This window comes from Notolepis coatsorum (assembly GCF_963971535.1).
Source record: "Notolepis coatsorum genome assembly, chromosome: 3".
NCBI lineage: Eukaryota > Metazoa > Chordata > Actinopteri > Aulopiformes > Paralepididae > Notolepis > Notolepis coatsorum.
In genome coordinates, this window is record NC_140167.1 from 63,744,067 (window position 1) to 63,768,355 (window position 24,289).

Below are 24,289 nucleotides of genomic sequence, written 5' to 3' on the forward strand. Positions count from 1 at the left end.
ACCAATGAGAGTCCTCGCTGCCAGGTGATAAGAGAGCCACTGGCTGTCTCCACATGTGTCGGAGGAAGCATGTGGTAGACTTCAGGGTTCCCTTGTACCGACCAGTAGGAGGAACATGCGCACAACAACCAGGGAGGGGGGGAATTGGCATAACGACTAAATTGGGATGGGGAGAAAAATAGAAAATCAGGCGGAGAAAAATAGGATAAAAAAAATAAAAGTGAACTTTCCCAACACTGCCTAACGAGCAATCAACTTGGGGGGCCGGTCCTTGACGCGAAGACGGTTGAGAACAACTGCACTATAGACCTGTTCGCTGTATACGTCAGACTCAAGGGGCAAAAGGAACGTAATCCTGGTCAGAACAATGGGGCAGACTACAATATATATGTGCATTTGTTAGCCATGCTAGCGGTCTAACCAATCAATCCATGCCAAAGCTAGATATGTAAAAGGTAGGGGTGTAACGGTACACAAAAACCACAGTTCGGTACGTACCTCGGTTTTGAAGTCACGGTTCGGTATGGGTTTTCGGTACAGTGGGGGAAAGTTTGGCTTTCCATGTTCTACTCAGGGGTGATGTAGTGTGCAGTAACTAATTGTACTTGTAGGGCTGTCAACAAATATTCTATATTGAAATTAATAATCGACTTGTAATTTCTTTTTAAATAATAATAATTATATTAGATTGTGAAAAAAACAAGCGGCCGTTAGTGGTTAACATACTGTTGTATTCGTTCGGTACACAGCCGTACTGAACCTAAGGTCCAGTACTGAAACGGTTCGGTACGGATACATGTACCTTTACACCCCTAGTAAAAGGTGAAAGACTCGCACTCACAGCCGTGCTGCTTTGGCAAAATGACATCCAGCCGTTTTCGTTTGAAACAACTTTTAGTCAGGGGAGTGTCATGGTTTCTCCATAGAGCCCTGTCGTACTTTTTTAGCGCAGCAGCTCGCGCAAGTAGGGGGCAACTTAGTCACGTGACTCAGTCGGTATTGCTGGCTCAAACACGGTATGTTCGTATACAGCGAACAGGTCTATGTCACAGGGCAGGGTTATTAAGTGTCTCTTCGTCCTCTTTACTTTCTCCCCCCTTGCTCTTCCACCTCCAGAGGAATCTGACGGAGTACTTTGTGGCCGTGGACGTCAACAACATGCTCCAGCTCTACGCCAGCATGCTGCACGAACGACGCATCATCGTTACCTCAAGCAAGCTGAGCACTGTGAGTTCTCCCCCTTCCCCACGCCGTCTCACTAACGGAGAACACAAGCTTAGCACTGAGTTCTCCCCCTTCCCCACGCCGTCTCACTAACGGAGAACACAAGCTCAGCACTGTGAGTTCTCCCCCTTCCCCACGCCGTCTCACTAACGGAGAACACAAGCTCAGCACTGTGAGTTCTCCCCCTTCCCCACGCCGTCTCACTAATGGAGAACACAAGCTTAGCACTGTGAGTTCTCCCCCTTCCCCACGCCGTCTCACTAACGGAGAACACAATCCTCAAAATGACTGATAAGATACAAGATGATCTGTATAATGACAGATACAATGTACAAAATGACTGATACAATGTACAACATTATCTGTATAATGACAGATACAATGTACAAGATTATCTGTATAATGACATACAATGTACAAAATGACTGATACAATGTACAAAATTATCTGTATAAAATGACAGATACAATGTACAAAATGATCTGTACAAAATGACGGATACAATGTACAAAATGATCTGATAGAAAATCCTCCTTCTCGAAATCGCATGACAGCACAAGAAACATCTGTCTCTATATAACCATAGATGAATGAAACTGCTATTTAGATATTAAACTAATGTAAAACGCCTCATGTCTTTTCAGATTTGAAAAAAACGTCTCAAATGTTGGTACAATAGCTGTGATTATAAATATAACTCTGATTAGAACTCTGATTATAATAATAATAACTTTATTTGTATAGCACGTTTCATACAGAGGTTGCAGTTCAAAGTGCTTCACAACAGTAAAAAATACAGGCATAAGCGAGCATAAAAAAGATAGACAGGTAGCAAGGTATGGTAAATCACAGTGTTTCACATTAGGATCTAGCATCCCAATAGGCTCTCTGTTTACAGTTTCATTCAGTAATACAAATAATAAAAATAGTTTAAAATGATTCAGTTTAAAAATAGTCTAAAAATTATAAAATAGAACGGACATACAACAGGGTATTTAACATACAACAGAGCAGTGCATCAGTAAGAAGTAAAAAGTGTGATATATATTATATTATGATATAACTCTAATTAGAACTCTGATTATGATATAACTCTAATTAGAACTCTGATTATGATATAACTGATTAGAACTCTGATTATGATATAACGTAAGGTTATGTATATAACCAAGTTCTGTGAATGCTAGTGACGCTCAGCATCATAATGCATATATCTCGCTTCAGTGGATATGCACTGAATACATTTCAAAATGTACCTTTACATACCAACATCCGTCTGACCACACCCCCATCTGCTGCCTACATAAGCAGGGGTGGGGCCACACACTCATCTCCTTCCCAACAAATTTCACCACAATGAAAGATCAAGGGCCGCAGTGGCGCCTAGATGCTGATCGTCACTAGCATTCACAGAACTTGGTTATATACATAACCTTACATTCTGTTTCATGCTAGCTTCCGCTCAGCATCATAATGCATAGCAGGAGCTGAGCGGGAGCTAGAAGCTCGACAAATGTACCCCACTGAGGCCCCCACAACCATCAGAACCGGGGAGGACCGAGCCCCCCCGACCCTCCCTAATGGAGGGATACCCTCCCTATTGGAGGACGGGAGGGAGACGGATCCGACCGTGCGAAGAGGAACTCGAGCAACTCAACGCACAGGGTGAGCAGACCGTGGCTTGACCCCACGACTACGCACACGCACAACCCGCATGCCGCCAGGGAACGAACGGAAGGAACAAACCTCGTTACTGCCCCCAAAATCACGGGGTCAAGAGCAAACTCAACCCCGTGGCAAGGCCGTAGCAGCGGAGCGCGAAGGAAGACCCAGACCCACTGAAGGGACTGGATCCCCCGGAAAAAGGGGGCCCGGAGAGGTCAATGACGCCAGGCATCAAGACCCCACCAGGCGGTCACTTAGTGACACCGCCCCCCACATCGCCAGCATATTCGGACAGGGCCCCTCCAAGAGCGGGCCCTTTCCCCCCATTAGTACGCCGCCTGGCACACTGACCCTGCAACACAGGCAGTCAGCATGGCCGTAAGCACTCAAGGTTAACCAACGGAAGCAGGCAGCGCACCGGGGAAACCAGGCAACAGGCTGTAGACCCGAGCCTGGAGCACTGCGGGCGAGACAGGCACCAAAGGGGTCAACTGAAAACAGCACCCCGGCGGAAGGGGCGTATGCTGGCATTGTTGCGCACCATTACAAAGCCTCCACCAAAAAACCCCGACCCAGAGGGGTCGAGGCAGAGAAGGCTGACACGATTGGCAGACGTCATGAACGTGCAGGGGCACACTCAACCGGGTAACCCGGGAGTTGACTCTTCTCCAACACACCAGGGAATCAACCACCCTCTTGGTACCACATGCGGTGGTTGTTCCTATAACCCCTCAAGAAAAAACTCCAAAAACACACCTGCGGGTATACACTGGCTATACCGCAGTACAAGTGTTCCAGTTTTCAAAAAAGGGTTATTCCAGGCCTACGGGTCGACGAAACATCACTTCGGACCGGGCCCGGCGGCTCGGGAAGCACATAGGGTTACCAGAGGATGTCCAAAAGACCACCCCAACAGCCCCCTCTTCGCCACGCGTGAGAGAGGAGCGAAAACAATGGAGAACCAGCCCTAAGCTTACTGCACTTGGTATTCCCAGGCGGTCTCCCATCCAAGTACTAACCAGGACCGAACCTGCTTAGCTTCCGAGATCGGACGAGATCGGGCGTGTTCAGGTTGGTATGGCCGTAAGCCATTACAATAGTGCAGAGTACAACATGTACCCAACAAAGGGTCTCCATAACGCCTAACCCTGTGACACCCGGGCCGACCCGGCATTTTCCCCCCCGAAAAAAGCACAAGTCCCTCAGGGTACCAGAACAGCAGATCTGCATCCCCGGCGGACAACGGGTTAACTGACCTGGACCAGCGCGACCAGAACCAGTCCCGTGCCCTAACCACGCCGACATGCCCACTCCAGAAGAGGGGGTAGGTATGCGTGTCGATCTAAAACATGAAAAGAGGGTGCCACCCAGACGGTCCCATTTGTACCGCGCTCAGTGGCCCACCCCAAGGGCGTGATGTTCTGATCTATTCCGTTAACATCCCCCAGATATGAACGAGAATTCATCGAGACAACCCAGTAAACTGGCGCTCGGAAGAGACAAAACTCCATCCCAGTTGCCCTATAAAAAAGCTGTTTTAATAATGAGCAACCAAGGCGCACTTAGCCCCCTGCGTGATTCTTAACAGAAACACCCCGAGCCAGCACTATGTACGCGTCGAGACCCAAACACATCAATGGATAGTCTAGCAAGACACCAGACATTGTTCCTCCAAGTCGCCTGGGAGAACGACACGGAGCCGTCGTGCTTCATGTTCCTTCCTCTTTTTATTCAAAAAAGAAAGAAACACAGACTGACATGAATCCCACGTGACACAGCTGAGGGTAATTTTTTTTTACATTTTTACATCCCGCCACCCTCGCCACAGGGAGGAGACGGAAATCCCCAGAGAGACTTCCCACGCGAGCTGTATAGATTGAAAAGAATATATTGCAACATTGAGCTATGTAACACTTGGGTTAGGGCTCTCCGAGGAGGAGGCACTGAACCAATACACACTCCATAATCGAATTGAATTGAAAACATAGGGCTCAGCAGTCGTCGGGTAGGTAATCCAGTGTACATGTCCCTCGGTCCTCGCCTAGATCTCCTCGGATGAAAGCGCCATGTGGTCGGCCCAACCTGGATAAGACTCAACCCCGTGGCAAGGCCGTAGCAGCGGAGCGCGAAGGAAGACCCAGACCCACTGAAGGGACTGGATCCCCCGGAAAAAGGGGGCCCGGAGAGGTCAATGACGCCAGGCATCAAGACCCCACCAGGCGGTCACTTAGTGACACCGCCCCCCACATCGCCAGCATATTCGGACAGGGCCCCTCCAAGAGCGGGCCCTTTCCCCCCATTAGTACGCCGCCTGGCACACTGACCCTGCAACACAGGCAGTCAGCATGGCCGTAAGCACTCAAGGTTAACCAACGGAAGCAGGCAGCGCACCGGGGAAACCAGGCAACAGGCTGTAGACCCGAGCCTGGAGCACTGCGGGCGAGACAGGCACCAAAGGGGTCAACTGAAAACAGCACCCCGGCGGAAGGGGCGTATGCTGGCATTGTTGCGCACCATTACAAAGCCTCCACCAAAAAACCCCGACCCAGAGGGGTCGAGGCAGAGAAGGCTGACACGATTGGCAGACGTCATGAACGTGCAGGGGCACACTCAACCGGGTAACCCGGGAGTTGACTCTTCTCCAACACACCAGGGAATCAACCACCCTCTTGGTACCACATGCGGTGGTTGTTCCTATAACCCCTCAAGAAAAAACTCCAAAAACACACCTGCGGGTATACACTGGCTATACCGCAGTACAAGTGTTCCAGTTTTCAAAAAAGGGTTATTCCAGGCCTACGGGTCGACGAAACATCACTTCGGACCGGGCCCGGCGGCTCGGGAAGCACATAGGGTTACCAGAGGATGTCCAAAAGACCACCCCAACAGCCCCCTCTTCGCCACGCGTAAGAGAGGAGCGAAAACAATGGAGAACCAGCCCTAAGCTTACTGCACTTGGTATTCCCAGGCGGTCTCCCATCCAAGTACTAACCAGGACCGAACCTGCTTAGCTTCCGAGATCGGACGAGATCGGGCGTGTTCAGGTTGGTATGGCCGTAAGCCATTACAATAGTGCAGAGTACAACATGTACCCAACAAAGGGTCTCCATAACGCCTAACCCTGTGACACCCGGGCCGACCCGGCATTTTCCCCCCCGAAAAAAGCACAAGTCCCTCAGGGTACCAGAACAGCAGATCTGCATCCCCGGCGGACAACGGGTTAACTGACCTGGACCAGCGCGACCAGAACCAGTCCCGTGCCCTAACCACGCCGACATGCCCACTCCAGAAGAGGGGGTAGGTATGCGTGTCGATCTAAAACATGAAAAGAGGGTGCCACCCAGACGGTCCCATTTGTACCGCGCTCAGTGGCCCACCCCAAGGGCGTGATGTTCTGATCTATTCCGTTAACATCCCCCAGATATGAACGAGAATTCATCGAGACAACCCAGTAAACTGGCGCTCGGAAGAGACAAAACTCCATCCCAGTTGCCCTATAAAAAAGCTGTTTTAATAATGAGCAACCAAGGCGCACTTAGCCCCCTGCGTGATTCTTAACAGAAACACCCCGAGCCAGCACTATGTACGCGTCGAGACCCAAACACATCAATGGATAGTCTAGCAAGACACCAGACATTGTTCCTCCAAGTCGCCTGGGAGAACGACACGGAGCCGTCGTGCTTCATGTTCCTTCCTCTTTTTATTCAAAAAAGAAAGAAACACAGACTGACATGAATCCCACGTGACACAGCTGAGGGTAATTTTTTTTTACATTTTTACATCCCGCCACCCTCGCCACAGGGAGGAGACGGAAATCCCCAGAGAGACTTCCCACGCGAGCTGTATAGATTGAAAAGAATATATTGCAACATTGAGCTATGTAACACTTGGGTTAGGGCTCTCCGAGGAGGAGGCACTGAACCAATACACACTCCATAATCGAATTGAATTGAAAACATAGGGCTCAGCAGTCGTCGGGTAGGTAATCCAGTGTACATGTCCCTCGGTCCTCGCCTAGATCTCCTCGGATGAAAGCGCCATGTGGTCGGCCCAACCTGGATAAGACTCTAGATAACACGAGGAAGCGTTGGAGATGCTGGTCACTTTAGAACTCTAACCGCACGATGCACCATACACGATAGACTATTATTACTTGATAGAAATACGTCGCACTCGACGGTACAGTGCCAAACTCTGACAATTCAGTTATTAATTCGCACGAGGTCTCAATGCTATTCTAAGGCCAAACAGGCCATACTTCACCGCACGTCGTATCGTGGGTGAGGCTTCACGTTCTGTTACTAAGTTGGGAAGAAGGGTAAGGGACTTCTACATTTACTTGCGCCATATTTATATGCACGGTGAACAAATAGTGCCACTCTCATTTCGGTAGCCGTATCCCTGAGCGGAGCCGGGGCTAGTACGGACATGTCTCGTCGGTACCTTTGAACTTGACGCCAGGGGCTGGTCCCCTGGCGCCTGGTCCTTTGTCCAATAAGAGAATGAACTATTATGGGCTATAGTAGGCTAAAGGGATATTCCGTGCATATGTACAAGGAATATACAAGGGATATCAAACGACATACAAATACTATTCAATATATATCCATAAATAAATATATATATTCGGTTTAATCTGATCCTTCGTAACACTAACCAATGCAATGTTAGACATTCCCGATTACTCATTTATAATAGGAGCGGATTTTAATGCCATCTGGAACCCAAGGATGGACAAATCTTACCTCGCCTTTTCCAGCGAACAAAAGAATTCATCGAAGGCATTAAAGGATTGGTCGAAGATTACAGGTGTAATTGACTTATGGCGGTTACTTAATCCCACGACCCGAAAGTACTCTTGTCGATCTGCGAGACACAATACATTATCCAGAATAGATTATGTCTTTGCATCACAGAGACTATTTGATAATTATGAAGTGGAAATGATACCCAACGCAGATCACTGTTATTTACTCCTTAAAGGTACATTTGGTATACTATCCTCCCGAGCCCCAAGATGGCGATTTAACTCGTTGCTGCTTAATAACAAGGAATTCATTACACAACTCAAAGAAGCTCTTATAGTATTCCAACGGGAGAATGCAAACTCGGTGCAAGACCCCAGAATAATATGGATGTCGGTAAAGGGAATGATCAAAGACTTCACGGATAGCTTTTCCTCCAAAATGCGCAAGAATCAATGCACAAAACTGGCTGAGCTGGAAACGCTTTACTCAACGTTATTTAATTCTCTGAAATACAACAACTCAACTCGACTAGAAAATCAAGTTAACGTACTAAAAATAGAGATCAATGCCATATACAGACAACAATCGGAAATACAAATACGCAGCACAAGACAACAGCAGTACTCCCATGGTTCCAAACCCAGCCACCTATTAAGAATTAATGCAACATTTGCAGATATAACTACCATTAGAGCACAACAAGTACTTGTAACAGATCCTGTAAAAATAAACGATACATTCAAAGTATTCTACTCCGACTTATATAAATCAGAAACGACCTTCGATCAAAACAAAATGGACACATTTCTTAATCAAGTTATTCTCCCTAAACTTTCAGAGGATGACGCTAAACAGTTAGAAACACCGATCACACTAGAGGAACTCAAGAAGGCCATAACCGCAATGAAAAGTGGTAAGGCTCCTGGAAGAGACGGTTTCCCATCAGAAATGTACCTTTCTTGTTGGGACATAATTGGCCCCTTATTACTAAATATGATCTTATACTCAGTCAAGGAGGGGAACTTCCATAAGAATGACAATATTGCACTCATAACAGTCCTCCTTAAAAAAGACAAAGACCCCAACGAGTGCGGTAGTTATAGACCTTTAAGCCTCCTCGGAACAGATATCAAACTGTACTCTAAGGTATTAGCCATCAGATTACAAAAGCATATGACGTCTTTAGTTCACCCGGACCAAACTGGCTTCATAGGAGGCCGCCTGATCACTGAGAACATAAGACGAATACTGCACGTACTTGATGCCGACAAGGAGGACACCATACCTAAGGCGATGCTGTCCCTGGATGCTATGAAGGCCTTTGACAGGCTGGAATGGTCGTATCTGTGGGCAGTGCTAGAAAGGATGGGGTTAGGAAAAGGATTCATCGATATGATTAAAGTATTATACAAAGACCCATCGGCCATGATTACAACAGGCACAATCATCTCCCAAATATTTCCGGTATCACGCTCTGCCAGACAGGGTTGTCCTCTTAGTCCCGGACTGTTCAATCTATTATTAGAGCCTTTAGCACAATATATGACAATCCCAATCCATAGAACCAATCGTAATCAAGGGCACACAACAAAAAATTCGTTTATATGCGGACGATGTAATATTGTTCATGCAAAACCCCAACACCACATTGCCTCATCTGCTCAAGTTGATTGAGGACTTTGGTGATTTATCGGGATTTAAGATAAATTGGCCGAAGTCGGCTTTCCTTCCACTTAACACCCCTGCAAAAAAAGATACAACCCTCCCAGGACAGATACCGATGGTAAAACATTTCAGATGCTTGGGAGTGGAAATATTCCCTACCATAAGACAAACGGTGAAGCACAACTACACAAAAATCCAAAACAAAATCAAAGACGACCTTGATAGATGGGCAAAACTTAAAAACACAGTACAAGCACGGATATCAATAGTTAAGATGGATGTACTACCTAAAATCAACTTCTTCAGTTCAATGCTACCGTTACCCCCTCCAGAGGGTTACTGGAAAAGATTACACTCCTCCACATACAAATTTATTTGGAATAACAAACCACCACGTATAAAAAGATCCACCGCCCAGATTTTTTCCTATATTTTAAGGCGTACACATTAAGTCCATTGACAACATGGTTTGACTCCCAAGCATTAGCATCCTGGAGAAAAATAGAAGAAAACATAGTAGCCCCACATAGACTGAAGGACATAGCATATACTAAACTACCAATCAAGCACTGTGAACGAAAATGTGGCCCCATAATTACTCATGCGATCCGGATATGGCGTGAATCACAAAAAAAAAATCCTAACCCACAAAAATGGCACAATCATACTCCCTTATTCAATAACAATGCACTCTTAATTGGTAAACGACCTATAAGATTCCCTATATGGGAAGAGCAAGGCATACACTCATTAGGGGATGTTTTTAACAAACAGGGTTTTTGTAGTGATAAAGAAATACGCAAAAAATTTTATCTCACCAAGTCCACATGGCTTTTTCACAAACAGTTAGAGCTATGTTTGAAGTCTCACGGTGTTCCATTAGACAGACCAATTGAACACCACAGATACCACAAATTCTTCTACGCAAGAGAGACATCGAGAGGTTTTGTTTCAGAATTTTATCATCATTTTTTTTTTTTTTTTTTTTTGTGCACTACCTATCTTTGTGAGAGTGGCTTCTCAGGGTTCCAGACAACATCATAACATGCTGATCCCATAGCAAATTTTGGACATTGAAAACATTGTTCCCCTGCAGGAGATGATGATCAGACTAGACACACAATACATTACACACGCACTCCTCTCACTCACACACAGCGATCAGAGTAAGACACACACATACACACTCCTCTCACTCACACACAGCGATCAGAGTAAGACACACACACATACACACTCCTCTCACTCACACACAGCGATCAGAGTAAGACACACACACATTCACACTCCTCTCTCTCACACACAGCGATCAGAGTAAGACACACACACATTCACACTCCTCTCACTCACACACAGCGATCAGAGTAAGACACACACACATACACAAATTACACAGTACACACCTCTCACTCACACAGCGATCAGAGTAAGACACACACAAATTACACAGTACACACACTCCTCTCACTCACACAGCGATCAGAGTAAGACACACACACATACACACACACGGACTCCTCTCACACACAGCAAACAAAAGTTATTTAAAGTACACTTCCACTTTAATTTGTATTATTTAATTTATTTATCTTGTTATGAGTGATTGCTGTATTGTTCTTCAAATACATTTTCATTTAAAGTGGCTTAAAGATCCAAATTCAAATGTTTCATGAGTCATTATTTTAATTTGCTATGGGATCATCATGTTATGATGTTGTTGTTTGGTCCTGACAAGAGTCTCAAAGTCTGGGGTGATGGTAGACAAGCAACTCTGAGGTCATGCTCAATGTCCAATCTGTTCCTCTGCTCTGTCTTCAGCTGGACCAGAGCTGAGAAGCCACTTTCACAAAGATAGGTAATAAAAAAAATAAATAAAAATCATTTTTTATTTTTTATTTTTTTGTTGTTGTTTACATTGGTTTTCGATTAGTCGACTAATCGAAAAAATAATCGGCAGATTAGTCGACTACCAAATTAGTCATTAGTTGCAGCCCTACTAGAGACGCGCTCAGTGACGTACTCTATGGCGGGGGAATTTCCGCGGTTACCCTGTAACGTGCCGAACAGCAACGTGACAGAAACCTTGAAGGACAGGAGGTTTTAACCCCTGACCAATCAGAAAAGGGGAGGAAAGGATTACCAGTTCACCCCTTTACGACCCCTCACCCATGATACGATGTAATGACAAGTAGAGCATGACACAGTCATAGCCTGCTACATGAAGCATCGAACAGCCCCACATAGCTCATGTGATAACCTGCTACCTGAGTTTTACTAAGGAAAAACACAGAACAGAGAGGGCCCCTTTAAGAGCCCCGGTCCAGACTTACACATGTGCTTCTGTGGGCCAAACCTAACCCAGTTGTAGATCACAAAGACACACACAACCCTTTATCACAACAAAAAATGGCACAGTACACTCCTACTACAGAGGAACGCCGTTTTTCATAACGAGAGAAGACAGAAGTCTTCGATTATGTATTGGCCACAGGCCTTGCTAAGCACACATGATAAGTGACCAAACAACCTTTTCTTTAGGAAAAAATTGTTTCTCAAGCGGAAAGCACAACCCCAGCAATTAAGCTGAGGGTTACATCGTATCCCCACAAACACAGTGACACAATATATTGTAACCAAACATGTCTGAGAGGATGGGGGGAAGGCGAACAGGCACCTCTGTTAATGCGTGAACATACTGTTCATTGTCATCACAGGCTGAGAAAAAGATTCATTCCTCAATCACATGTCACTAAGCATAGCTTTACAGGTTAATTAACCCTCTTAGTTGTGAGTTCACCCACGGTACAAGTACAACGTTACATGAACACACATGTTCTCATCACAACCAAACCAGTTCATTTTTACACACGTAAAAAACAACGGCGATTTACTACAGAGAGAAGCTATACCAGTGACAATACAATTCACACACAACACGCGTCATATCCTCAATGTATTGCAGCAACACATGTTTTGAAAACATCGTTATTACAAAACATTTAGAAGGGAAGAAAAGAAGAAGTGTTTAAAGTCTGGAGGACTCCTACCTTCACCCAGAACGCAGGCCGAGAGAACAGCAACACTGGTTAACGGGACACCGAGTTGAACCCAGCATCTCCTGCGCCGGTGACGAGGGTATTTCTGCAACGCCACCCAGCCGCCGTTCTCCATGTTGACGAAGTCCTCGCCGGCACTGGCACCCGGGTGTAGGGTCGACTAACATCCTCTGTCAAAGATGACGTCGTAGTCGGAGTGTTTTAAGGCATGTTATAGTCACAGTATCGTTTCAACAGTGTAGCATTAAGCTAACAGCCGTCCGACTGATAGCAACAAGCTAACGTTTACTAGCCTGGTAAACACAGCGAGCTAGCGCCGCAGCTAACAGCTGACTGGCTAACACAGTAGGCCACAAACTAGCACGCCAGCTAAGCAGCTATCACCTGAACTGTACACAACGACATAACAAGCCACACTTCAGACAGGCCGCTGTCCAAGTCCCTCCCCATCCTAAGAGGGAAGAAAAAAAGAAATGTCAAACACAGTTTTCAACTGTGATTTACCAGACATACAGCGGAGCCAGCACAATTCCCATCCGGGCTGCAGCCGACTTTGAGCATGGAACTCCCGATAAAGAAGATCCTATGCCCACATTTCCTCGTTAGGGTGTACTTACACACTTATGTGAAAGATGGGGCCTGCACGGGACAGAGAAGCATCCGCTTATCCAGAGAATCCTGGGTTCACCAGGTCCCGGTCGCGGCCCACTAGGTTGACCGTCATGGGCGTCAGACCAAGATCCTCCGTCCGCTGCTTAAGAAGCCGAGCAGAGGACCCTAGTCTGGAGTCGGCGTTCGTAAAATTGTCAGCTAACCCCCATAGCATAAACCGACAACCAGTGCTCGCAAGCAAAACGGTACTTACCCCACCCTGGAAGCGACCGCTTTCTCACAACAGCCGGTGCTTCCCACAGTCCAGCTGTATGGCCGGAGGGCCAAACCCATCCAGCCGCAGCAAGGAGGACTGCAGTTGGGGAGCATGTCAGCGGCGCGAGCCCCTAATACGAAAAAGCTGGTGGAGCCTAGGTCAGAATGATCATCATCTTCCAGACACTCCAGTGACGAAGACAATATCGCCGTATTTTCTCAAATAGTGAGAGAGAAAATAAAGATATAATGTCAACGTATCTCCTTGTTCTTCTGTTTTCCTTTCTCCAGCTAATACTTTCTTCCTCCCCAAGTGATTGGTATACAGGCACTATATTGTGGATGAAATTTGAGAAGGAGATGAGTGTGTGGCCCCACCCCTGCTTATGTAGGCAGCAGATGGGGGTGTGGTCAGACGGATCTTGGTATGTAAAGGTACATTTTGAAATGTATTCAGTGCATATCCACTGAAGCGAGATATATGCATTATGATGCTGAGCGGAAGCTAGCATGAAACAGAACTGTGATTAGAACTCTGATTATGATATAACTCTGATTATAACTCTGATTATGATATAACAGATTATAACTGATTATGATGGAACTGATTAGAACTCTGATTATGATTATGATGTCCCGTGATTAAGACGGGGAGGATGCGACCCTCTTTGCGCCGCTCCTGTGCCTCAAATAGATCCGCTATCTGCTCTATCTTTAATCTTTCAAATTACACACATGAGTGCATGCTTACCAACTGTCAGTCTGCAACACTACTATCACCGACATCTAAGAAGGGAGATCCCCCCTTGAATGGCCCTTCTAAGGTTTCTCTCCTCCACACTGCCTGTGGTGCATTTTTTCCTATTGCTAGGTTTTAGTGAGTTTTTCCTTACCTTCGCGTGGGGTATGTCTGGGAATGTTTGCATTCATTCATTCATTTATTTTGCATTTATATTAAATTTGTTGGACCTTATGGTGTTCTTGTTTTGTTCTTGACTTATTGTTATGTTTCTTCTTGACTTGTTTAACACATTCCCGGCCATTGGGGGCCGTCTAATCTCACGCTATACGGCCAGCATTTCAAAACAAACTTGCATTGTGCGTGAGGCTGTTTGTAGAGCTAAATCTATACTTTATAGTATTGCTATCTGTCCATTCTCATTGTCAATTGAGACCATAAACCGTCCCTTCAAAATGGCTTAAAGAAATATTTTTTTCATCAATACGTTCCCATTTTATAGCGTCTTGAATATAAGCGTGATATGGGATTTGGTCTAGTATATTTCCTGGAAGGCGAGATACAGGGCGCTAAGCTAATAACATTAAATCGAATGGCGTTACGGGCGGCACTACAGAAGCTAGAGCTAAAACTCAAAATGCATATTGTCTGTATTCATGGTCCACCATGAATGCATGAAAGGGGGACGTCGTTTCTGATTATTGATTACTAGGGGTGTAACGGTACACGGATACGTACTGTACCGCCTCAATGTGGTCCTCCGGTACAGTACGGGCTGTGCACCGAGCGATTGCAACGGTATGGAACCTTTTTTTGCGGAACTTAAATCCCCCCGGCCCTAATATAACATGCACAACTAACCGGATGTTGTTTGTTCATTCCACGCAGCGCGCAGCTACACTGAACGAGAGCTGTAATTCAGCATAGCATATTAGCCTTAGTATGGCGAGTCAATACTAACTGACAAGCCAGTTATTGTTCAACTTTATTGCGAACTTTATCACGCATTTGAAACGGCATCACCCGAATGTGAATATCACTGTCTGGTACACGGAAGAAACATATCCTAGTGCAAACCCAGCTCCCCGTTGCAATCCATTGCATTCAAGCAGCATCTCGCTATTAATTCACACCGGGCCAAAGCAATAACAAACGCCATATGTGTTTTTATAGCAGCAGATCTGTGACCATACTCCGTTGTCGAGAACACTGGGTTTAAGCACATGTTAAAAGTAATATAGCCCGCTACCTAGTTCCCTCTCGTCATTAGGGGGACCCTGATGTAAACAAGACAAACGTCTTTCTCTGGTCTGCATCCCCTTAACAATTGTGTGTATTGAGCCGTACTGTATTGTACACATTCTGCAATCTGTTAAATAAAGTTTTCATTCATTCATTCATTCATTCCGTATTTCAGCCAGCAAGTCATACCACCAGCTCTGTATAAACTAGGGCTCCCCTTTCATGACTGTGATGCAAGCCCTGCCCCTGTATTCAAGCATCACAGTCATGAAAGGGGTTATGTATAAACAAGCACACGCTACAGTTGTCCACGACTTATCCTCCAAGGCATCTGCTACATAATAATCTTCAGATTTACTTAAGTGTTATTAGTAGGTTACAGCAGTAAGCATTAGTTTGCTCAGTCAATTATGGCCAATTCGTTTTATATTGTTTAATACAGTTAAATAAATAGATAAATGAAAAGCACATTTCTTTGTACCCCCCCCCCCCCCCCCCCCCCCACTGTACCGAAAAAATACCGAACCGTGACTTCATAACCGAGGTACGTACCGAACCGTGGATTTTGTGTACCGTTACACCCCTCAATGATTACCAATAACGGCGTAAGCCTCAGTAGCCACATTCGCTGATCGGCTGGTTGAGTATGATAACAAGGCCTGATCAGCATGTAATTTACGTGAAAAAGATCTTACCGTGGGCCGGTTGGATCCCCAAAAGGATTTCCCAGTTAGCGATCGCCATCTGGTAGATCGATATGTCCATTGGCTGATGATATATTCCTTTACTGCATAGTGAATTCGGCGTTGCAAAAGGTATTCCAAGCTACAGGCTACACGTATAGATTCCAGCTAACAGGAAACTCCATTCAAAGTAAAAAAAATAAATAAAGCACCGTTCTGCCACAGGGAACACTGCATTATCGAGACAGCGCCCCCTACGAGGATCTGGCCGGTAATGCACTTTTCAGAATTCCAAGAGTAGGGTAAATCTGCAGTGCCACTCGGTGACATTGAGTAGGTTATTAAAATGGAATAATAATAATAATAATAACTTCGTTTTATACCTTGCCACGGACATGTCTGTGGTTGGCCCTCTACCGTTGGATCCGAAACACGGACATGTCCGTGGTTGGCCGGGAACCAGTTAAAGAAGACGTGTCCGGCCCATGGGGACATTAACGTGTGTTGTCGGGCCTTACAAATAAATTTGATTTGATTTGATTTAGAACTCTGATTATGCATGGCACTGTTCATCACGATTCCAGAATGTGATCAAACCCTAAGCATTCAGATTTGAGTTTTTATATGAAATGGCAATGCTACTTGTGTAGAGCAAGAGTTTAAGTGATGTCCCCCACCCCACCCTACCCCACATCATGGCGTCCCGCAGCCTGCCTCGCTATCTCTTGAGTTCTGACAAGCTACAAAGCCGCGCACTGAAGCTAGATTATATTTGACTGTTTGTCTTAATGCTGCTACATTTTAACGGATGCAGAGGCCTTAAATTATTAGTTATTACAGCTCCAGCTCCTTCACATCACTGCCGTCACGACTCCCTGCCTGTCTGGTTGTCTGTGAGTCTGTCTGGAGGAGGGAGCCTCTCTCCTCTCTCTCTCTCTTTCTCTCTCTATTTCTCCCTCTCACCCTCCCATCCCCTTATCTCTGCGGCTGACGGCAGAACCAAATGTTTATGACAGTTGAGGAGAGAGAGAGAGAGGGAGAGGGAATGATGTCATCCAGACCCTATCTGTTTGGCGGTTCTGCTTCTGCAGTATCTGAACAGAGAGAAGAGGGGGGGGGGGGGGGGCAGTCCAAGGTCTCCCTCAGGACCCAGTATCCAGGAGAGCTGTAAAAATTACCCAACCCTCAGAGTGTCACCCTGTCTCCCTCTACGCTCCTCTCTTCTCCTATCTTCTCCTATCTCCTCCCTCTGTCCTCCTCTTTTCACCTCCTTTCTCTCTCCTCCTCTCCTCCATATGTCCTCCTCTTCTCACCTCCTCTCTCTCTGCCCGTCTCCTCCCTTTGTCATCCTTTCTTCTCCTCTCTCATCCCTTTGTCATCCTCTCTCCTCCCTTTATCATCCTCTCACCTCCTCTCTTTTCCTCTCGTATCCCTCTGTCCTCTTCTCCTCCCTCCTTCTATATCCTCCCTTTGTCATCCTCTCTCCCCCTATCTTCTCCATCGGTCCCCCTCTTCTCTCGCCCTCAGTCCCCCTCTTCTCTCTCCTCCCTTCTCCCTTCCTCCCTCCTCCTCTCTTCTCCCATCTTCTCATCTGTTCTCCTATTTCCTCCTCTCTTCTCCTCTCCATCCTATCTCCTCCTCTCCTCCCTCTGTTCTGCTCTCTCCTCTTCTCCCTCCATCTTCCTCTTCTCTTCTCTTCTTTTCTTTATCTTCTCTTCTATCTCCTCATCTCTTCGCCCCTCTTCTCAATTCAATTCAAATGGGCTTTATTGACATGGGAAACATACGTTTACATTGCCAAAGCCAAACAAAACAAAACAATCAAACAGAGAAATCAGAATAAATCCTCTCTTCTAGCTTATCGCTTCTCTCTCCGTCTTTCCTCTCTTCTCTCTCCTCCTCTCTTCTCTCTCCTCCTCTCTTCTCTCCTCTCTTCTCTCCCATCCTCTCTTCTCTCTGCTATTCTCTCTCCTCTCTTATCTCCTCTCTTCTCTCCCCTCCTCTCTTCTCTCTTCTCTCCTCTTCTCTCTCCTCTCTTCTCTCTCCTCTCTTCTCTCCCCTTTCCTCTCTCCTCTCTTCTCTCTCCTCCTCTCTTTTCTCTCCCCTCTTCTCTCCTCCTCTCTTATCTCTCCTCCTCTCCTCTCTTCTCTCTCCTCCTCTCTTCTCTCTCCTCCTCTCTCCTCTTCTCTCTTCTCTCTCCTCTCTTCTCCTCCTCTCTTCTCTCTCTCTTCTCTCTCCTCTCTTCTCCTCCTCTCTTCTCTCTCTCTTCTCTCTCTCTCTTCTCTCCTCTTCTCTCTCCTCCTCTCTTCTCTCTCCTCTCTCATCTCTTCTCCTCCTCTCTTCTCTCTCTCTCTTCTCACCTCTTCTCTCTCCTCTCTTCTCTCTCTCTCCTCTCCTCCTCTCTTCTCTCTCCTCTCTTCTCCTCTTCTCTTCTCTCTCCTCTCTTATCTCTTCTCTCTCCTCTCTTCTCTCTCCTCCTCTCTTCTCCTCCTCTCTTCTCTCTCTCTCTTCTCTCCTCTCTTCTCTCTCCTCCTCTCTCCCCTAACGGCTTAGCGTCTCTCAGCCCAGTGCAGTGCCTCCTCTCTTCTCTCTCTCTCCTCTCTCCTCTTCTCCTCCTCTCTCTTCTCTCTCTCTCCTCTCTCCTCTCCTCTCTCCTCTCTCTCTCCTCTCTCCTCTTCTCCTCCTCTCTCTTCTCTCTCTCTCCTCTCTCCTCTTCTCCTCCTCTCTTCTCTCCTCTCTCCTCTCTCTCCTCTCTCCTCTTCTCCTCCTCTCTTCTCTCTCTCTCTCCTCTCTTCTCTCTCTCTCCTCTCTTCTCTCTCTCTCCTCTCTCCTCTTCTCCTCCTCTCTTCTCTCCTCTCTCCTCTCTCTCTCCTCTCTCCTCTTCTCCTCCTCTCTTCTCTCTCTCTCCTCTCTCCTCTCTCTCTCCTCTCTCCTCCTCTCTCTCTCCTCTTCTCCTCCTCTCTCTCTCCTCTCTCCTCTCTCTCTCCTCTCTCCTCTTCTCCTCCTCTCTCTCTCCTCTCCTCCTCTCTCCTCCTCTCTCCCCTCACGGCTCAGCGTCTCTCAGCCCAGTGCGTTGCCTCCTCTGGGCTCAGGCAGTGTGCCGAGCAGCAGAGACGCCAAGGTTACTGGGTGTAAATCATCAGACCCTTGGGGTGAAGGGTGTTTTTCTCTCCTAGCAGGGGAGAGAACGAGGGGTGGAGGTGATTCTGTGTGTGATTTACAGTCTGTACAGACAAATAGTCTCTGGCTTGTTTAACGAATACACGCCGACAGGATATTTTAAGAGCTTCCGCGTCAGACCTCCACCTCTCCCGAGCCTTTTATCCCTGCAGTCCTTCATCCATCCCAGCCGTCTATCCATCCACCTTCCTCGGGGGAGGGAGGTGTGTTTTGGTGTGCTAGCGCTACGCATCAGGCACCACAGCACAAAGGAATTTTCATATCTCCGCTGGGATTACGAGCAGGCCTAGTATTATTACCTCTTCACTTTACTCTGAGAGACTACGACCTCCCACTTCAAGTGAAAATGGCTCCCAGGACTCTGGGAAACAAACGTCTAAATGCCTAGGTATTTTATCTAAACCTGCAGCCATCATTAGATCAAATATCTGAAAGGACAAGTAATGTATAATTGACGTCAACAAAGGTTGTCAGCTTTTCGTCAACTCCGGCGTGAAGTAGAGCAGTCACGGAAACGGACGAGAAAATATATTTATATACTTTTTGTCAAAGCAAGCGCAGAATATCTATAGCCGCCGTCAGCGCTACTGTCGTCTCTCATGTGTCTGTGTATGGATGATATAGGAGAGAGAAACAACAGAGGACTGTTGGCTGTACACCAGCATGCCACCCAGCTGATCCCTGCCACCTCCTCCTCCAACGTCCTTCCTCCCCACCAGAGAGAGAGAGAGAGAGAGAGAGAGAGAGAGAGAGAGAGAGACAGAGAGAGAGAGACAGAGAGAGAGAGAGAGAGATGCACACAGATATACTATACAACATATATATGTTAAGGCCCCAGTGAACCTGTGGTGTCAGTTACATGGTCGACGCGCATCACAAGCGGCCAGCAGCAAAGGAATAAATCATGAGTGTACAACGATGCATCAGTTGACTTATTGCTGTTTGGTGAGCGGAGGTGAGTGGTACCACTGTTTTCAAAAGGCCGAGTGACGGTGACGTGGGGAGAGGGGTGCGAGCCGGTCGAGCGTGCAGCCTTGTCATAGGGGCCGTATAATGGGGTCTTCGTCTAACTAGTCAGCTGGGAGGCCCACGTCTTTCATCTGCAGAGCCCCTCCGCCTCCCACCACCACCAGGCCCCCAGACCCGGCCCCACCCAGAGCCCAGCCCCTACACCCAGGCCTGGCTGACAGCGGGCCTCTCATCAGCCTGTCAGCCCTATGCTAACAAGGAGCCCTACATCCAGCATGCCCCTGAGTGCTAGCTGCCTCTCTGCCTCCTACTCTCAATACGTCCTCTCTCTCTCTCTCTCTCTCTCTCTCTCTCTCTCTCTCTCTCTCTCTCTCTCTCTCTCTCCTCTCTCTCTCTCTCTCTCTCTGACTTATCTTTACTTCCGACTCTCCCCTCTTTCTCATTCCCTTTCTCATTCAGACTACTTCTACCCATCCCTGTCTCTCTCTCTCTCCTCTCTCCTCTCTCTCTCCTGTCTTCCTTTGTGTCGGCAGCAGGATGTCTTCCTTCCTCCTCCTCTCTCCTGTTGTTGGAGATCCAATAGACACATCTCATGCCATGTGGTGCACATCCATGTTTTGTTTGCATGCAGTGTGTGTGTGTGTGTGTGTGTGTGTGTGTGTGTGTGTGTGTGTGTGTGTGTGTGTGTGTGTGTGTGTGTGTGTGTGTGTGTGTGTGTGTGTGTGTGTGTGTGTGTGTGTGCCCCATGTGCATTTGTATACATGGGGCATGCACTATGTGTGCATGTACAATATATCTGTATGTATTCTGCACATGTGTGTGTGCGCGCATAACATTTTTGCTCTCCCCATTCTTCCATGCATCTGTTTGTGCGTGTGTTTTCCCATAGTCACAGGTGCCTGTGCCGTATGTCTTTGTGAGCGAGTATACGTGTGTGTGTGTGTGTGTGGTGTTGTGTGTGTGTGGTGTGCGTGGGAGGGCCTCTGCGTGAGCAGTGTTTGTGTCGTCCTGGGTGCCCTCTTTCTCTGGCTCTCCGTGCCACCTTCTTGTTAGTGGCACACCTGCATGGCGCAGGGCCCTGACACTGGCGTTTGTCAACAGAGGCCTGGAGCACAGCGCTGGTAATTGGCGACTTCCCTTGGCAACAGGGAGAGGGGGGTTAGTGGAAAGATGAAGTGAATGCAGGAAGGATGGAGAGGAGGAGGACAGAAGGGCAGAGGGAGGAGGAAAGAAGAGAACAGAATGAGAAATGAATGAGATGTTTAGGGAAAGAGGAGAGGGGGAGGTGGAGAAGAAGATGAGAGAGGGCGGAAGGATGGGATGAGAGGAAGAGCGGGGAAAAGAGGAGGGAAGGAAAGAGGAAAAGGAAAGAGGAAAGGATAGAAGAGGTGAGACTAGAGAACGGGATGTTTAGCACACTAGAGCTTTTTACTGGGAGTCAAGATGGCCGACCTCAGACAAAAGTTCCTCAAACCCTGGAACCCACAGCTAAAGCAGCTACTGTATCAGCAACTCATGAGAATAGCCTGCATTGTCACATTCATTTTGATGACTTGGTATAATGGCTCCCTGGCTATTGTAAAAAAAAAAATTAGGCCCCACTAGGCTGCAAGGGGCTGTTGGCCATGTTGGTTGGTCAGTCGCATCAAAGATCTCATCAAAGATCTCTCTCTCACACTTGTCATTCTCAGTCCAAGCATTAGAGTGGCACGCACAGTAGTGTGGCACGCATATTAGAGTGGCACGCACATTAGTGTGGCATGTCCATTCGAGTGGCACACACATTAGAGGCACGCACATTAGAGGCATGCACATTAGAGGCACGCGCATTAGAGGCACGCGCATTAGAATGGCACGCGCATTAGGGTGGCATGTGCACCATAAAAGACGTGCATGTTAGGCGTCCTGCCATTGCCCTTGACCAAGGTACTGGCACTACAACTGGAGTTGCTCCTAACTAGTTAGGATGAGTCAAATGTAGAGGATGAATTTCCACAAGGGGATTAATTAGGGTTCAACTAAACTTAACATTAGGGTGGCGTGTGCGTTAGTGTGGCATGCACCAGCAATGACAATGTCATTAGCAGGGCTTTTAGACTCTTGTTTTACAAAAAAACAGTGGCTCTTCATGCCTCTCTGTCTCTATTCTCCCACAGAATGTCCAGCTTCTGGCGCTCTGAACAGAGTGGGTGGGAACATCTGCCTCAGTCCCACAGCGCTTAGTAACTAGCTTAGTAACGACTGATCTACGCTGTGTCTGGGTGGGGACATCACTGCTTAGGGCCCCACCAGCGCTGCTATGGCAGATGTATTCAAGCATCAAACAAGAACAAATACTTATTTTAAAGCAATTTCACTTTCAAGTAAATGTATATACTATAACTTGTGTTTTAAAGTGAGATTTGGGAAAACTGGTAGAACTATCTGCTGTAAGGTGATTTGATTTAAAATACAGTAAATAAGTCTGAATCCATTAACTCATTCAGCGCCAGGGGTCGCTGTTTACCTTACCGTTGAAATGCCATCGCCTTTTAACATGGGGATACGTGGCTGTGTTTGCAGGCCTAAAGCTATATTATATATTATAGCTATGGATCTAATAATATAGTCGATTGTCATTGAGTTTCTTTCGGTCAAGATGCAAAAAACTGATAATTTTTTCATTTGTACATTCCCGTTTTATACCGTGGTGAATATGAGTGTAGTTTCAGTTTCCAAAATGCTCCGTAATGGCCGGCAACATGTATTCTAGTAAAAACGTTATCGTTTCTAGCTACTGTTTCTAGCTACTGTTCTCAAATCAAATTTAGATTATCGGTATTATGTTTCATCATGGATGCATGAAGGGGGGGGGGGGGGGGGGGGGCACCCCTCTGTGCTTTGATTGCAACCAACAGAACACGCCACACACACGCACCACACACACACGCACCACACACACACGCCCTGATCAGCATGAAGGCATTTTTCGATCAACGCAATATTGATACCATATAGTCCTTACCTTGACCAGGATCTGTCCCGAAAAGAATATTTCAATTATCTGATCGCCATTCCAAGTACTGATGTCGATTGAGGTGCCAACGTAATCCAGCACTGAACATGAACAGAGACCTGGAGGTATTAAACACCAGTCTCTCCATGTCTGAAGACCTTCTTACACAGAAACCCTGCAATAATGCCAGAAAGAAGAACCCCTCACTCTGCTGGCTTTGCTTGTTTACACCGAACCACACAATGGCGACTGTGGCTCTGGAGGTAGAGCAGTCTTCTGATAATCCGGAGGTTCCCGGTTCGATTCCCGCTCTTCCCAGGCAGCATGTCGAAGTGTCCTTGAGCAAGACACTTAACCCCTAATTGCTCCTGATGAGCAGGTTGGCACCATGCATGGTTGCCTCTGCCATCAGTATGTGAATGTGTGAGTGAATGGGTAAAATGTGAGTAACAAATTGTAAAGCGCTTTGGATAAAAGCGCTATATAAATGCAGCCATTTACCATTTAGTTACCATGCTGCCACCGTATGTGCGTTTAGACAGAATGCCCTGTTCCCGAGTCGTAGGTGGATAGAAGCAGCGCATCTCGGGTTGTGGTTCTTAAGTAGGTCTCCAAAGGCACACACATGCTGTGATAAATATATATATGTATATCAATTTCACATGCATAACTTGTGATGATGAGTTAAGACAAGCTTAAGAAAGTTACAAAAAGATGATTTTTCATCTACAGATGAAACTCTTGCAAGAATGTATGTGAATATCATTTCCAGTGGTGCAGATATCACAAAATAAAGCCTACAATACATTTTCTTTTATAAAGAAAAAATAAACCAAAAGAACAATGAAAAAACAATCTGATATAATGAAGCCAGGTAATCTGGATGAGTGGATAAGTAATACAAGCCCGTCATATTATTCTTCCTCCCTCCTTTCCTCTCTGCGTATATATCTCTCTTTCCATCATTTACTCTATCTCACCCTCTCTTCTCGCTCACTCTTTTATCACTCTGTCTCTCTTTCAATTCAGTTTCTCACTCTTCTCTTGCTCTCCCACATCCAACTCCCTCTCTCTCTCTTTCTATCTCTCTCTCTTTCTATCTCTCTCTCTCTCTCTCTCCCCCACTCACTATCTCTCCCCCACTCTCTCTTTCTCTCTCACTCCATCGCATAGACCAGGGGTTCCCAAACTTTTTCAGCTCGAGACCCAAAAGAGAAATTTGGTGTTTCCCCGGGACCCAAACTTACAAAAATACA

The 24,289-nt window shown here is 46.6% G+C and overlaps 1 protein-coding gene across 1 annotated transcript in view; it reads left to right on the forward strand.

The window, feature by feature from the left end:
* dennd1b (DENN/MADD domain containing 1B) overlaps positions 1-24,289 on the forward strand; it is a 467,783-nt gene that overhangs the window by 299,561 nt on the left and 143,933 nt on the right. The window contains exon 10 of the mRNA XM_084311228.1: positions 1,117-1,227. Within this exon, the coding sequence (XP_084167354.1) occupies positions 1,117-1,227 (111 nt within the window). The remainder of the gene's footprint in view (positions 1-1,116; positions 1,228-24,289) is intronic.